The sequence below is a fragment of the Mycteria americana genome, chromosome 3, assembly GCF_035582795.1.
Source record: "Mycteria americana isolate JAX WOST 10 ecotype Jacksonville Zoo and Gardens chromosome 3, USCA_MyAme_1.0, whole genome shotgun sequence".
Classification (NCBI taxonomy): Eukaryota; Metazoa; Chordata; class Aves; order Ciconiiformes; family Ciconiidae; genus Mycteria; species Mycteria americana.
The window spans coordinates 97383493-97400506 of NC_134367.1; the positions used below are offsets into that span (position 1 = coordinate 97383493).

Here is a 17014-nt window from a genome sequence, read left to right on the forward strand (position 1 = left end):
TACTATACCAGGCCTAGCCTCACAGGGAGCAGCTGCACAGGGAGCTCCTCTTATATGCAAAGAGCCTGGCATTCACTTTAGAAAAGCTCTTGCTAGTTTGTTTTCAAAGCCATTCTCTTGCAGACGTGGCTTGGGATTTGGCAGTGCTGTGTCATAGCTCGCTCTGCTCCATCCCCTCCTGTACCCCTGCCCACAAACATCCAGAAGATGGCAAATGCATAAGACCCACCAGAGGTGTGAATAGAGCAGCTGTTACACTTTATTTCATTGTTGTTTTTTTTTTATTTTTCCTTATGATTGAAAAAGAAAAGACAGAGAAAAGTTACAAAAGTACTAAAAGGCAATGATATTGGCAGGACGTCCCTGTTCCCTGCTCCCACCCGGGGGAAGGCAGTCTGCCGCACCCGCGGGCTGACAGAAACACATCTCTGGGGCCAAGCACCTCAGCAGCTCTCGCTGAGCAAAGCCTGGGGGCACGGGGGCTGCCGCCCCAGCCATCTGCACAGGGAATGTGCCTCTTCAGATGGGTACCAGGCTACTGCTGTCCCTTCTCCTGAGCCACAGGGGTTTGGTCCGAAGAGGCAACGCTTCCTGTCCTGCACTGGTCAGCTTGATCTGGCAGCAGTTAAAAAGCTGAGGTGCGCCATCGAGACAAGATAAGCAGTCTCTACAGAGGCAGGAGGAATCAGCAGAGGAATCAGCCTCTGTTGGAAGAAGGGACTTCATGCAGGGAACCACAATGCTCTGCCAGAGGCACCTCACCAGCAAACCCAAGCGACCCCCTGGAGGTGGTGCTGGTGCAGGGGGTGGCTCAGCCGTGACAGCCTGGAGCCAGAGAGCAGGCAGAGCTGGGGCAGGATCAGGACAGACATCCCCTCGCTGCCTTGCCCAGCTGCTCTGCCTGCCTGAGTGAGAGGAGGTTGGGGATGGAGGAGGGCAGGGGTGGGAGATTCAGGTCCCCAGGCCTAGACGGCCTTTGGGCTTTCCCCAAGGGTCTCAATGAAGGGCCCAGAAAGCACCAGTGAATGCTGGTTCACTGTGTGGCCTCCTACTGGCAGCTGGACTGACCATTGGTCTCATCCAAAGAGTGGCATCAAAGACCTCCACACTGGAGCAGATTTAAAAACAAAAATTATTTTATATTACTCACAGTTGCTCCTCTTGATCCAGACAAGAAGTAAATTACTCACTCCCCCTTGCACCCAGCCAGATACAGGCTCAAGGTGGGGAATGCCTAGACAAAGAGGTTACTCTCGCCACCAGGTACAGCAAGGGGAAATGCCTTGTTCCTTTGCCTCACCGAGAGAGGTGAGAGCTTGTCCCATTAGCCTTGTAGCACAAAACACATACATGCCTCAAGGCCAGATCCGTCAAACTCCAGTGGTAGCAAGGCCTAGCATGGTCCTAACTGTCTTAGGACTGTCTATAGAAAAAGTCCCACAGCTTCACCCAAACTCCCCTCCTGTTTCTTCCACCAACAGGTGGCCACAAAACAGAGGCCTCTTTCTCCCACTCCATGCTACATCTGGGAATACTTGTTCCACTGGTACAAGGGGGGGGGGTCTACAAGAATTTAACAGCCAGCACAACAGGGGAGCGGAAAGCTGCTGGAGACATTAGATTTAGTTGAGTTTGGTGATGCCAGTTACCTTCAGCATGTTAGGGCAGCAGGGTATTGGGACAAAGCTGTGGAGAAGTGCTGCCTATCCCAGAACACAGACAGCCTCAGCAGAGAGGAGACCCAAGAGCACACAGTCACCCACCCAAGTTCTTCTCTCTGATGATGCTGAGAGGACTGAGGGTGGGCGCTGTGTTTCCTTGGATGGCTGAACACAGACGCTCCATTCTAGAATTTTATTCTAACCCCTGATCTACAACCCCTTTCAACCCCATTTTAGACAATATCACTGAGTTGTCATCAGACCAGCTGGAACATGGAGCTAAATGTGCCCGTTACCCCCTCCCACCTCCCTTCTCCTACTCTTCCACTCAAGAGAACTTGAAGTGAATGCAATTTTAAGTCTCAGAGAGGGATCTTCTTGCTTTTCAGGCAGTCCTGTATAGCCTCTGTCTCCAATCCTGAGCTCACTTCTGAGTGGGAGAAGGGTCAGGTCTATAGCAAAGCATTGTAGACCCAGGTACTCTTGGGAAACTGACTAGACTTGGTTTCACACCCTGATCACTCGTCCCTGCTGCCACACAGGCCATACTAGCCCCTGAATCCCTCAGGGATATCTTCAACTACCACCATCCCTGTGTTTGACACTGCCTTGATGGCTGCCCTTGCAGTCTGTGGACCTGACTGGTTTGTTTTGCCCTGAAAGACAAAAGTCTCTCCCTTTGCCACTATTCAGATATGGCAATGGTATGAAAACAGGCACTGCTGCAAAGCCATATGTCTCCTGCTGCCAGAGAGGGCGTATTGCAAAGATGTGTCATTGTCCCCTTCTTCCCCCACCCGTCCCCTTGGGCATTGCCACCTCCCCTTCTCCCTGCCAAGCAGGTGGTTGGTTGATAGTTCCTGAGGTTTTTGGAGAAACTCCTTCAGTAGGCACATGACGGTTCTTCCACTGGAGCTATCGGGCTCAGCGGCTTCAAGGTGCTGAGGGAACGGAAGGCAAAGGTGGATGGATCATACACAAAGTGGGGCGGCGGGCGGCCTCCATTGATGCTCTGCAGGGGAATAAAAAAGAGGGATGAAGTCAGTGTTCATATAAGCTGCCAACAGTGAAGTTCTTGCCTCAAGTGCTTTGTCACATCCCTGTCTGGTACAATTACACCTCTTTGAATGGGTAGTCATGCGTGTACTTGCAGCAAATGGCACTAACATAAGCAGTGAAGCACTTTGCTCGTTCCCTTGCTCCTACCCCTCAAGAGAAAAGCATGCGCCCCCCCCCCAACCCCCAAGACTGAGGTCCCTAGGATCCACATGACCAGGACCCATGGCACCTGTAGCCACTAAGTGAAACAGGATATCCGTGATGCATTTAAAGTCTCAGAGTCAGAACAGCATCGCTGCCAGAAGGTATCACATGGAAAAGCTAAATTCAGATTCACTTGGCCTTGAAGGAGGATGTACTACACTTTTAGAGCAGGGAGATAAACCAGGTCATCTCTGAAGACTCATTCTTCAGTCCTGTTTTTCAACAGCTCTCCAGTAAGGATTTACAAATCACCCTTTCTTAATCTATAAAGTCCCAGACACACTGAAACTCTCCAGAGTTTTGCATCAGACTCTACAGTTCAATGAGGAGGGAGATGTTCAGAGCAAAAGATCCCATCTGAAGGCCTTACAGCCTGGTTTGTACCACAGCCAAAGACCATTCTCTCCCTTTTTGCTCCCAGTGTTCAGAGCATGGTCAGAGCAGATCCAGAGTAAGGAGGCCAGAAATACTCATGCACTCCCTGCACTGTGTGACAGGACAGAAATGCTGTTCCCCACTAGGCTGTGCTGGGACCTGTGGATCCCAGAGGAATTACGGTGCCAAAGTGATTCCACTCTGTTAAATAGGAAGTGTTTTCCATTTACCTCTTGGGAACTTCATTTTGTTTCTTTCCTTAAGTAAGCAGAAACACCAGTGAGGCAGCTGCTTCACAGACACTCATGGGCCAGGAGAGGAGGCCTCGCTGCTCTATGGGCCAGTGGAGTCTTTCACAGAATCAGAATCGTATAGGTTGGAAAAGACCTTTAAGATCATCGAGTCCAACCGTAAACCTAACATGACGAAGACCACCACTATTCCATGTCCCTAAGCACCTCATCCAAACGTCTTTTAAATACTTCCAGGGATGGCATCTTTCATCATGCTCCTGCAGAGTTCATTCCCCAGGGACAGGTGTGAGCTACCAAGTGCTACATGCTGGAGAGTTCAGCAGCTCAGAAACTCATGCAAATGTCCCCCACCCTCATCTCACTCCCATCACTGCTGGGAAGGGCTTTACCATTGTTTTCACGGAGGTTGGAAAAAGCCCAGTGAGAAGAGACCTGGACTGGGCTCTGGTGTTACGTGCCTCCCTGCTGCCTCTTCTAGGCCTTTCTTAGTAAGACCCATGGTTTCCCTTGCTCAGTCTGCACTAAGGGACTGTTCCTCAAAGGATTAGGCTTTTTAGGAACAATTACCAACTCTGCTGTCTCCTCTAAGATAGAGTTTCATTTTGGCACTTCAAAGTCAGGCCTATCAGACAGCTGCAACCACATACCAGCATGGCAAGGTGATGTTTTGATGCCACCTGCCTCTGTCTTGGCTGGGTTTTAACTTGTCATCGCAGGACAAGCACATGCAACTTTTCCCAGAAAGCTGCTCAAATGGTCAGGCTTACCCAAACAGTCATGCCAAATTAGAGAGCGCTATGGAAGTGTCCAGGTCAGGCCCCAGGTGCTGCAGTCACTGCAACAGGATCTGGAAGCCTCTGCCTCCAGGATCGTGGTCACAGCTCGGACCCATGGGGCAGCCTTCATGTCAGAAAGGTCTCTTTAAAAGCCAGCGTGGGCAGCGTGTTCCTGCCTAGTTGGTACCTCCTCTGCAAATTAAGATGGGCACTTGAGAACAGAAAATGCCAACATGGTGCTTGGCATCAGCTGTACCTGGAGTTTCAGCCAGCAAATCATGCCCTGCTACATCCCCCTGACACCTTGGCCAGCAGCATAAGAAACAAGAAAGGCAGATTTAAGGGCCTTTACTCAATAGCCACCTGCTGTGGGGTTATATATGGTGTGTGCTCTGGCAAGCCTCAGAGCTGGAGGGTAACATAGCAACCCCTATTCAAAGCTAAGGGGCAGAATAAATCAGCACATTTGTCCTTCTCCAGAGCAGAGAAGGTCCCCTGCCAGTGCCAAGAGGGAACGGGAACAAAGAACCTGGCAGTCCCCTCCATTTTGAAATGCCAGACAGGATTAGGGAAGGCAGCTGAATCAGTTCATTTCTGGCAGACAGCAGATGGAGAAGAGGCTGAGGAAACACGGGTCCAGAGGACAGACGAAAGTCATCCACAAAACACGCCAGGCTTTGGGTTGGAAGGCACCCTGGGGTTTCTCTTGGGCCTTCTTCTGGGGCCAGTGTGTGGGGCAGAGAGCCTTCCCAGGGCACCGCGAGGGAGATGGGCACAGAACAACGGCTGAGGTGAAGGACAGGAACATGAGAAGACACAGGAGGATGCAGAGATGCACAGGTGGTCAGGCAGCTGCAAGTAAGGCTCAAACTGCACCCAATCCTGCCTCTTCATCGTGGCACCTCTCAAGCGGCCACAAGACGATGGCTGGCTTTCAACAGCGCAGCCACCACAACAGCAGGCGAGGGCAGGGTGAGAAGGGCCCTGTGTCCAACTGTAGGCAGTAACACAACTGCCTTAATTCAGGGGAACACCCTGACCAATCTGCAGTCATTTATAACACTGAACAGTACCAGCCTGTCTTGCACCTACTCCGTGATTGACAGGGCGGCACCTCGGCTAGGGACCTTGCTGGAGGAAAGAAAGAGCACCAGCACCAAAGCACTCCACTCTCTTCTTGCAGAACAGCATGTTTTCTTTGGAGCTTGTATTCTGCTCTAGGGATGACCAGGCCTGATCTGGCTTAGTCCACGGCACCATTTGGGATGACAGCATGTGGTGGTCTGGCTCTGATGAGTAGCACAAGGCAAAGCACTGTAGATGTATTCCCAGAAAGAAAACGGATAGGGCCGGCTGCCAGAAAGGGGAACACGTTCCTCCCACCCTGTCGCTTGGGCCAGCTGCCTCCCTGTAGTCTGGGCAAGTGTCCTAGCCAGCCTGCCCTTCCCCTTGGGCACCCAGCACCAGCCTATGATGCCTGGGACATCACTTTGACTAAGGAAGGCTGTTAGAGTTGCTGCTACTGCAGCAGGCCCCCAGAGAGCTTGCCACAAACCTGCCTGACAGCCCCTGCTGAGCAACCCCAGGCCAGCTCCTGCAGAGGCTCCTCAGAGCACAAACACTCCACGCTTGACATTAAAGGCCAGTGCGTTCACCCTAATGGCATTCGGGCAGCTGGGTAACTCGCACAAAATGGAGCCTAATATGGGCCCTGTGCTAATGGCAATCATTAACCAGAGCCCTCAATTTGTTAAGCAATGTATTTGCACAGCTGGAGGACGGCCCGAGACACAAGCGCTTGGCTGCCGGCAGGAAGGTGCACACGCTCAGATGCACGCTCTGTCACACACACTCACGCTCACTTGCACACGCTCACCTGCTCCCACGCGCCTCAGGTTCTCCCCGGTACACATGCCCTTCCCTGGTCACTTGTCCACACCCCTCCGTGCACACACAGACCTCCTCCTGACTTGGAAATCACAAGAGCAGCTGTCCCCACTCATACAAATCTTGTCCGCTCACGTTGTAACTCAAGCCAAGCAGGGCCTGAACTCCACCAGCAACCAGAGGACAGTCCAAGGGAGCACAGCTCATCACTTGCTCGTACAACTGCCTGGAGCAGAAGGTAGTTTCAGTACCTGCAAACACCCATACTGCCTCATTGCACGCCTCATTTGATTTAGATGAGCTCCTAAGGGAGTTAGCTTGTGTTAACACGTGTTTCAAGCAACTATATGCAGACCACCTCGATCACATGCGCTTGTCAGCATGCACCCAGACACACACTTCTTCCCTTATATACGCACGCCTCCATAAACACTCTTGCAAACCTGTACTGTGGTCACCAATTGCATTAACACCATTAAATACAGGTGGTAAATAAGCAACCAGGCTTGAAACATATCTGAAACACATTAACAAAGAAGCACACCTAAAATTCGTACAGATAGCAACTGGATGCAAGTGCCTCAAAGACGACCAGTGAGATTAAACACCACAGAAGAAATACAGAATTTCAATCATCTTAGCAGCCCTCAGAAAACAGAGAAATGGGCAACTCCTCCATAAATCCATCTGTAACATAATTGTAACGTTTCAGCAAGGAAAAAGTACATAGGAAGAAGATAAACAGGTAAAGGATAAATCTGCTAATACAAACCCACACTCCTCCTAGAAACCTGTCCCTTACCCCTGTGAAGTCTGGGAAAATATCCCAAATGCAGATTGTGAAATAATTTTGGACTCATGATTCCACAGAAGCGCAGTTCTCTGCTTTGGACAACACAAAGGCAAGCACAGCTCCAAGTGTGCTTTCAGCTGTAGGAATGACAATCCCCACAGGAGGGGGGAAATGAAGTTACCTAACACAGCAACGTCTTAGAAGGCAGTGGTGTGCTAGGGGCGATACAAAACTGAGCCCTGCTTAATACTCTTTGGTCCTCTTTCATAAGAGCTCTAGTATCCTGGCGGGATTCAAAATCGGATCAGTTTGTGCACTCTGCCAACCCATCCCCTGCTCAGGGCCAACCCAGCACAGGAGTCCCTTCTTTCCTACCCCAGCAGCTGGGAAATGCTGCCGAGCTCCCTTGAAAGGATGCTGCCTTCCAGTGGTGGATGCCTCTCAGTGGTGGGTGAATGATCCCTTCGCAGTCTGTAGACTCACTTGTTAAAAGTCCTTTGGGATGAAAGGCACCATGTAATTGCAAGTTGTAAAGGCACTTCCGATTCCCACCACCACCCTGTGTGGAAAGGAATAAATCCCCAGCAGATCCTTGGCAAAGACGGACGCCTGCCTGTGATGCTGCCTGTTCATGAGACAGCCGCCTTGCCCAGGAGTGGACAAAGCCAGAGGTAGTACCGATATTCAAGCAGGGCACAGAGACAGTAAAGGCTGTCTGACTCCACAGTGAAGCACTTACAGGTACACTGCTTTTAATTCCACTTTGCCCTTGTTCCTGTCACCCTTGCCAGGTGGTTAGAAAAGAAACTGGTGACACTTCAACTTTGATGTGTGAAACCATCAGATGTGAGCAAGGGAAGGGGACCCGCAGGCCTGCTCCTAGCTACATCTGTAATTCTGGACACGGTCCTGACCAAGCCACTTCCCATCATCTGTGCCTCAGTTTCTCCTGTGTACGATACATACACCACAGTCAGGCAGCCAGGATGAACTAGTTAGCATCTAGGTGTTGCGACCTTCTGATGAGAGGCGATTTCCTTTCAACTACAGCCTCGCTTCAGGCAATTTTCAAGAAATAGTTGCTGACAAGCAGGACCAGCTCCTCCAGTAGAGCAGCAATTCACATTTAACTGCTTCTTCATCAACTCCAGCAGGGCCTCTGACAATTTATTCCAGTCACAGCCCTGGAGCAGCTCAAAGAATAAGTTTTCAAAGGCAAATCCCTTCCCTCCTGAAAGTCTCTCCTCCATCCCCACATTCATACGCAGTTTAATTTCAGGGGATAGCTAAAAGATACACCATGGCAGAACTTCATTTTAAGACTACTCTTCTCCCTTCTCTTCCAAGAAAAAAAGATCAACTCCAAACACTGTTCTGACAAGGAATAAAAAGCTTTGCAGTTAGCACTGTTTTTATGTGTTCTCCATTACCCTTCCCTAAAAGGCTGAAAGGCCTGTCCTCCTCCACCAGCGTCAGGCTGCCTAATACCTACTTCCTTCTATGCAACCACATTGCAAAGACCAGTTCTATAGTTTACAAACACACCACTGTTCCTCTTAGAAAAGAAAAAAAAAATTTTTTTTAAATCTATCAAACATTTGCAAATGTGTGTGCGGAGTTGTCAGATGGCAACTACCAGACTTATAGAGGTGCCACCAGACAGACAACACTGAGCTTTTTTGGAAGGTACTTCAAAGGGTCTAGCAGATGCTTGCTGGTCACTTGCCCAAAAGCAGAAATAGGCCAGTTTCAGATATGGGTCCTTGCTGGCACCAGTGTAATAAGCCTTTCTTCTCCTCTCTCTCACATGTCTTTGAGATGTATCTTTGAGAAAGCTGACTGCAAGCTTTGATTTTGCCTGCCTGACAATCTGAAGGAAGGAGGCTCCACAATGAAAAGGGATAGATGGGTCATTCAGAGGGGCAGATTGTCAGTGCTCCCTGGCCAACTTGGGGAACTCACCGCTCCAGGGTCCCAGTGAAGATCATGCTCTGAAGGCCACACAAATCTCTTAGGAACAAGTGAATGAACCCACATCCCCCTACTAGTGAGCTGTGTCTTGCCCCCACTTCTCTCTTTTTGATACGAAGTGGCCTGTGCTTCCCTGCACGCACCACAGGATCTGCATGTACCTGAGCAGGAGGAGGAGCAGGCACGAGAGGAGCTCCAAGCAAGCACAGACACAGGCAAGGCACAATCTGGCCCCAAATCTCTCAACTACATCCGAGTAGAGTCCTTAGCAGTTTTAGTCTGTACACAAGTGACACTACCTTGTCCTCTCCTTCCTCCCCACCTTCCCCAGCCTTCCCTGTGTGGCAGGAGCATCCTCCCTCCCTTCAGAGGGATCTGATGAGATGCATCCCAGAGTCCTGAGGGAATTGGCTGATGTAGCTGCCAAGCCACTCTCCATGATATTTGAAAAGTCATGGCAGTCAGGTGAAGTCCCTGGTGACTGGAAGAAGAGAAACATTGTGCCCATCTTTAAAAAGGGTAGAAAGGATGACCCTGGGAACTACTGACCTGTCAGCCTCACCTCTGTGCCTGGGAAGATCATGGAACAGATCCTCCTAGAAGCAATGCTAGAGCACATGGAGGACAGGGAGGTGATTCGAGACAGCCAACATGGCTTCACCAGGGCAAGTCCTGCCTCACCAACCTAGCAGCTTTCTACGAGGGAGTTACCACATTTGTGGACAAGGGAAAAGCAGTGGATGTCATCTATCTGGACTTCTGTAAAGCCTTTGACACGCTCCCCCACAACATCCTTCTCTCTAAACTGGAGAGATATGGATTTGATGGGTGGACTGTTCAGTGGATAAGGAATTGGTTGGATGGTCGCATCCAGAGGGTAGCGGTCAATGACTCCCTGTCCAGATGGAGATCAGTGATGAGTGGTGTCCCTCAGGGGTCTGTACTGGGACCAGTCCTGTTCAATATTTTCGTCAATGACATTGACAGCGAGATCGAGTGCACCCTCAGCAAGTTTGCAGATGACACCAAGCTGAGTGATGCAGTTGACACACCAGAAGGACGGGATGTCATCCAGAGGGACCTGGACAAGCTGGAGAAGTGGGCCTGTGTGAACCCCATGAGGTTCAACAGGGCCAAGTGCAGGGTCCTACACCTGGGTCGGGGCAATCCTTGGTTTCAACACAGGCTGGGGGATGATGTGATCGAGAGCAGCCCTGCGGAAAAGGACTTGGGGGTACTGATGGACGAAAAGCTGGACATGAGCCAACAATGTGCACTCACAGCCCAGAAGGCCAACCATATCCTGGGCTGCATCAAAAGAAGCGTGGCCAGCATGTCGAGGGAGGTGATTCTGCCCCTCTACTCTGCTCTGGTGAGACCTCACCTGGAGCACTGCGTCCAGCTCTGGAGCCCTCAGCACAAGAAGGACATGGAGCTGTTGCAGCAGGTCCAGGGGAGGGCCACGAAAATCATCAGAGGGCTGGAACACCTCTCCTACCAGGACAGGCTGAGAGAGTTGGGGTTGTTCAGCCTGGAGAAGAGAAGGCTGTGGGGAGACCTTATAGCAGCCTTCCAGTACTTAAAGGGGGCCTATAGGAAGGACAGGGACAGACTTTTTAGCAAGGCCTGTTGTGACAGGACAAGGAGCAAGGGTTTTAAACTAAGGGAGGGCAGATTTAGACTGGATTTAAGAAAGAAATTTTTTACAATTATGGTGGTTCCAGGTTTTACACTGCAACAGGTTGCCCAGAGAGGTAGTGGAGGCCCCATCTCTGGAAACATTCAAGGTCAGGTTGGATGGGGCTCTGAGCAACCTGATCTAGTTACAGATGTCCCTCCTCTTGCAGGGGTGTTGGGCTAGATGACCTGTCAAGGTCCCTTCCAATCCAAAGCATTCTATGATTCTATGATCGCAGCTGGCTGCCCTCACGGTCCTCCTCCCTTCGGGCCGGGATCCCCAGATACCATGCTTCTCACAGAGCCGGCACGTGGTACATACTTGGGCATGTGTAGCTTCCAGTTTGCATGAGGCCAGGGGAACCCGATTCCCTCTGGCCAGGCAAGCTGGCACAGAGCAGCACACTGCTTTCAACTTAAAGGGAACCCAAATTAAAACTGCAAAGTGAGTATTAATTACCCTGGCATGAGCAGGCTGCAAACGCATGCTGACACAGTGCGTTTGCCTCTGGACAAACCGCCCCAGTTGTGGAAGCCAAGCGCAGGAAGTGGGTGTATTATGGGAGAGGTGTGTGGGAAAAGAGGATTACAGCTCTGGGGACTGGAAGAGGGAACGGGTGCCAGGTTCCCACAGCCACGCGAACAAAGCGGAGCAGGGAGCAAAGGCAGTGGGCCTAGATGCAGTGGTAAAAGATGCGCCTGACCTGCCATCTTGGACTTGAAGCTCTGCCAGAAAACAGTGGCAGAGCTGCTGTGACCCTCTGTCATCCCCTACACCCCTCTCTGCTCCATCACCCAGGTGTGACCCAAAAGTCACCAAATCTGTGTCCCCCCCATGAAACATACCTTGCCACTTCGCAGCCCCTTGAACCACGGTGCCACCAGCCACAGCCACTACTGACACACAGGGCTGTCCCAGAAGCAGCCGGTCACTGGGCTGCACCTCAGTCCTAACGTCCTTTCTACCCTTCCCCACTCCCCCATTCTTAAAACAGACCCACAACCCCTATCAGACCACAAAGCAAGGACAGCATTGAAAATAGGATGTCAGCCTCCTGACTCACCAGCCACTCACTACTTTAATGGTACTGTCTGGATTACAGAGCTCTTGGTTATTCCACAATGTCTATTCTGCAAGCACTTAAATGATTTAACGGGTGCAAGGGCATACATCGCAGGAATTTATGAAAAGCAGGCAGCAATAAAAATTATTTTCTTTAAGGAAGCAGAAGAGAGAGATGTGACTGTCCCTCTTCTGGCTGCTATGGACAGGCTGAAGGCTGGTTAGCTTTTGCCCCAGTAAAAGCAATGCTAAACAAAACAATGTCTGGAGCCAGATGTTTGGGATAGTTTTTAACAAACAGAGGCATTCGCACCTGGGCTACACTGGATCCCTCCCCACACTAAGGAAACTCTGGACAAAGTCTTTTGTCAAGAATTATTCACACCAAGGGCTGGGGTTCTCCAGGGCCAGCACAGAGACCTTTAGCAGGCAGCTCAGTGGCTGGGTTGGGAGGAGCATGGGGGGAGCTCATTTCCCCAATAAGCAAATGGATATTCATGCTCTCATTTACCAGAGGACCTTCTCCATTTTGCTCAGCAGATATATGCCCATCAACAGGAGACGAGACCACCTAGGGAACTGGAGTGCTAAAATCTTCATGAAGGACCTCTGCCCAGCAAGTAACGAAAGGATGCGACTGGCCAGGGAGACGAGTCTCTCTTGTTGCTTCTAGAGGGCAGGTTCAGGTTTAGGCACTCAGTCACATACTAAAGATAACCAGGAGAGTCTGACAAACTGTTAGCAAGCTGCAGTTTGGGATCTCTGCTGCCTGAGATGTCAGAGCTGTTTAGACTGCATGATATGGTATGAATAAGAACACAGCTCAAGTGTTTGAAGATCAAAGTCCAGACTTCAGTTCTCCTCACACTGTCTCTCTTTGGGCAAGTCACATTCTCTGCTGGTTTCTCAGTTTAACTCACTCTGAAATTACAATCATGATATTTATCTGCCTTTGGGATGCTATATTTAGCAATGCTTGCAAAGCACCTTGGGAGCCTGTGATGGAAGAGGCAGCATACATATATGTGTGTGTGTGTGTGTGTATATGTATGTATACACAGAGTGTCTTCTGATTTTTTAGAAATCTTTACTTCTTGCTGTGCAGCCAGAACCAGAGGTTTGCACCAATAGTGCTCTGTCACCTAGTATGCCTTGCATTTGTGAATAGCTCAGGTGTCTGCCAAGAAGTCTCAGGCCAGCATATCTCCTGCTCAGCTCCAAGCTCTAAAAGGTCCCTTGTTTTAGGAGAAGAAAACCCAGCATGTTTCTGCAGTGGCCTTTCAGGATGCAGAGGCAAGAGATAAGAGACAGGGAAGTCATTTCAGGGATCTGGCCCCTGTCCAAGCAGAGGGCGTTCTCAACATTGATAAGATCAAGGCAAGAGCACAAGAGGTTTATGTTCCAATTTAAAATTCTTATTTTATTTTTACATAGCAGAAAACATCTCTCTGATCAGCTAGGTTATCAGATTGGCCTTGAAATCCTTACTCCCTCTCTGCCTGCCCCAACAAGAGCTCTCAAGATACCCAGGGGCTTGCCAGTTGTGTCTTCTACCCACCTACTGTTGCTGAGATAAGCCCAGCTCCACCGATCCCATTCAGAGACTGCATGTAGGAGTTTGTGAAGGAAGAACAAGAATAGGACTAGATGACAGACTTGTAACTCTCATCCCAAAAGGACCTGGAGAACTGAAGACCTGTGGTATTATAGAAAGACTCTGGAAGATGGGTCTCTGCATTCAGAGCTGGCTACAGCTGACCAAGCCTGGTCCAGGGTGGAGGCAGTTACACTCTGCAAGCATGCGCTTATACAGTCATCCTCCTTCCAGCACTAAGGAAGTGTCTCCATGCAACACCCAACTGCACCACGCAAACATGCTCTGGATGCTAAAATACATAAAATTTTAGCTCTGGATGCTAAAATACCCACGCACGTGTGCACCCCTCTCACCCACACCTAGCACCTTGCTTCCACTTACAGACATCACACTGGCTGACACTTTAGGGCACCAGTGACCAGGTCTGCATACACACATTGCCCACCTCACTGTGCAACACCCATATAGGCCCATGCCTACCCCTCACCTTGCACTGACACGTGCTATGCTACATGTATCTATTATGCACAAATCCATACTTCATACATATGCTGCCACCTACAATTTATCTCTGCTCGCATGCCCGCAGGGACTGATTCTCCTGTTCCATTATCCTCTACTGGGAGGGAACAGAAGGGAGGGGCATTTTTTAATATTATTTTCTCTTCACTGTAGGCCCTGACCTCTCACAGCTACTATTCCTGAAGACATTTCAAACACGGCTGAGCTCTGCACATTTGGGAAGTTTATTAATCTCTCTGCCTTAATCTGTCTAGGTTTAGACTTGTCACATCACTGTCCCATCATCCTGCTTAAGAAGAACTGCTGAGCGAGTGGAAAGGCTGTAGCCTAATGCCACCTGAGCTGGCCCATGGGAAGCTGAAGTACAGGGAACAATGAGAAGGTGGCACCTTAGTGTTAAAACAGCACGTGGAAAATCAAAACCCAGTCTAGGTCACCTGCTTGGGAAAGACTCCCAAGGACCATGAACATTTCCAAGGGCTGAAACTGTGTTTCAGTGCCAGAGGGCAAAGACACTGCGCCTCCATCTCGCCTTCCCATGGGAGACACTTCCAGCAGAAGAGGGAGGAAGAGCATAGCTGGGATGATGCATGAGAAAGCATCACCTTGCGTCCTGACATGCCAACAAAGCCTCAAGATGTCAAGGCGACCAAAATATCAGTGAGGAGGAGGGTACTTTTAAAAGCACACATTATCTCACAACCACATGAGACACTGTCCTCAGCAAGAACAGGATGAAAATGCTTCATTGATGTTACTAGCAGGTCACTGTCGTCATCATCATCATCCTCGCACAGGAGGGAATAAGCATAATCCTTTCTCCTTCAAGCTATTCAGCAGCAGAAGTGGGGAGAGAAAGCAGGGATCCTTGCTTCAAACCGCTGGCATAAACCATTAGGTAGCCTGCCTGCTCCTCAGATCAGTTCACTCACTGCATCTCCATCCAGTTGTATGCTGTCTGGATGTCGCTGCCCACCTCAGTTCAGAAAGAGACTGCATGCTCTTTACCTATGCTGAAACAGGAGCACTGGTGCATCAGGGCTTCTCAGGGCTACAGCAACACAAGCAAACTAGTTCACATGGTGATGTTTCCTGTTTAGACATGCAGACAGTCGCCTGGTTCCTCCCATAACAGCTCATCAACCCATTTGCTACGAGAGATCTGTCTTCATTTCTTCCACCCTCCCCACAATGGCAAAGTCCCAACACTGAACCTGTGTCACCAGACCCTCAGCAACAGAAAACCAAGCCTCTCACCTTGCCTCCTGCTGTCATCCTTTTCAAAAGGTCACATTCAGTAGGGCCTCAGAATAGCCCTCCCAAGTGAGCTAAGGTCTCTGGTGTGCTCTGATGCAACTACTGAGTGCTGGGCAAGAGCCAGAAATCACACAATGGTTGAGGTTGGCAGGCACCTTTACAGATAGTCTAGTTCAACCCCCCTCCTCAGAGCAGGGTCAGCAAGAGCACTTTGCCCAAGACCATGTCCTGGCATGCTTTGAATATCTCCATGGACGGAGACTCCACAGTTTCTCTGGGCAACCTGAATTTCCTGCATTTTAACTTGTACCCATTACCTCTTGTGCTGCTGCTGGGCAACACTGAGGAGGAACCCTGTGCCAAGCATGTCTTACTGGCTGGATTGAGGTTTCCTTTTATATGATGAGAGCACAGCATCATCCTTCAGAGGTATCAACCTCTCTCAGCTGCTTTCAGAGCTGAGGCACCTTAGCAAGGTATTCTGCCAGGGACCTGCTGCCTCCTTTCTAAGATGTGTACACAAAAGTGGACACTCACAATCGTTTGAAAAATGGAAGCAAAAATGCTCCTTTACCTAACAGCTCTGCCATCATGAGACACCAACAAGAGACTGGGAAGTACCATATGCTATTGTCATGGAAACCACACGAGCGCCTCAGGTAGAAATGCACTGTCCCAGCTCAGCAAGGTTGGCCAGAGATGCGTGGATTCTGTGCCATCTGTCAGAAGGGTGTGCTCTCAGTTTCTGCTGTTTATTTTGGTGCAAGCTGACACAGGCTCAGTAGGGAGCAAAGGGATAATTCTACCTCTCAGATTCTCCAGGGGCACAAGAGTAAGCCGCAATAATGAGCTCAAGGTGTCGGGGGAAACCACCCCACTGAGGTGTTGCTGAAAGCCCATGGACTAGGGGACTGCCACCAAGCAGCACTGGAAATAGCTGTCGTCCAGGGACACCCAGAAAAAAAACAGCGAAAGCACGTGAGGCAGGGATAAAAGAAGGTGATAAACAAGTTGCACTAAAACATTGCGGCAGGATTAGACTGTTGGTAGGTCTGAAGGACAGGCACAGTCTGGGGAGAGCTCACAGGGCACAGGAGGAGACAGCTCCACTGAAAACAATCCAGGCAGGAGCACAGGAGAATACATAACAGGTCAGGATTAATTGTGCAATCAGAAGTATCAGGTCATTGTGGGGCTGCTGGAAGACAGGACTGAAGTGCCCTGGCAGAAGGCATATGAGGAGCTGCAGAAATACCATCCAGCTCTGCACAAGGCTCTAGCCAGCCCTACCTGCTACCACGCCTCAAATAAAGCAGTGATGGGCAGGGGCACCCAACAGCATGCCCATAAACAGCAGCACTTCTGGGTACACAAAAGCTTCAGTCCTATTTCCTGCTGGGCAAGGTGTAAACCCTGAAGGATCCTGGTCTGCCGTTCATCCCCCTTACAAGGCGTCATTGCTGGCTATAATTACTGCAGTGAAAGTAGTAGTTTTATCACAAAGGATATCTGTTTTCTTCACCCTGACCTGGTTTTGCCTGTGTATTGCAAACGTGGAGGATCATATGGGGCTCAGTGGACTGACACACTTGTTTTGGCTGCAGTGTGCAAAGTCACGCACACATCTCCCACAGCACCATACAGCGCTGACCGAAAGAAAGCCAAGGTACCCACAAAGGAGACAGGCTGGCTGAAGAGTCAGGAGATGGGATACTAGAGACAGACTCAGAGGTGCAGGCAGCACAAACTACAAGCAGGAGAGTTGAGCAAACCAAGCCCTGTTAGGCATGTGTGCATTCAAGAATGGGAGATGCTCAGCCACTGCAGTGTTATCCCAGCTGCAAAGCCATCCAAGCAATCTAGCTCTCATCTGCCATCATCCAGTCCCACATCCCATACAGTTCTGCAGACATCAGTG

General features: G+C 50.1%; 1 protein-coding gene across 3 annotated transcripts in view; it reads right to left on the bottom strand.

Moving 5' to 3' along the window:
• Positions 1-237: 237 nt before the first annotated feature.
• The window catches only part of LOC142407115 (uncharacterized), a 59796-nt gene continuing 43019 nt past the window's right edge, over positions 238-17014 (bottom strand). For all 3 annotated transcript variants that reach the window (XM_075496220.1, XM_075496219.1, XM_075496221.1), the window contains one exon: positions 238-2673. In XM_075496220.1, coding sequence (XP_075352335.1) covers positions 2545-2673 — 129 coding nt within the window. In that variant the 3' untranslated portion in view covers positions 238-2544. The remainder of the gene's footprint in view (positions 2674-17014) is intronic.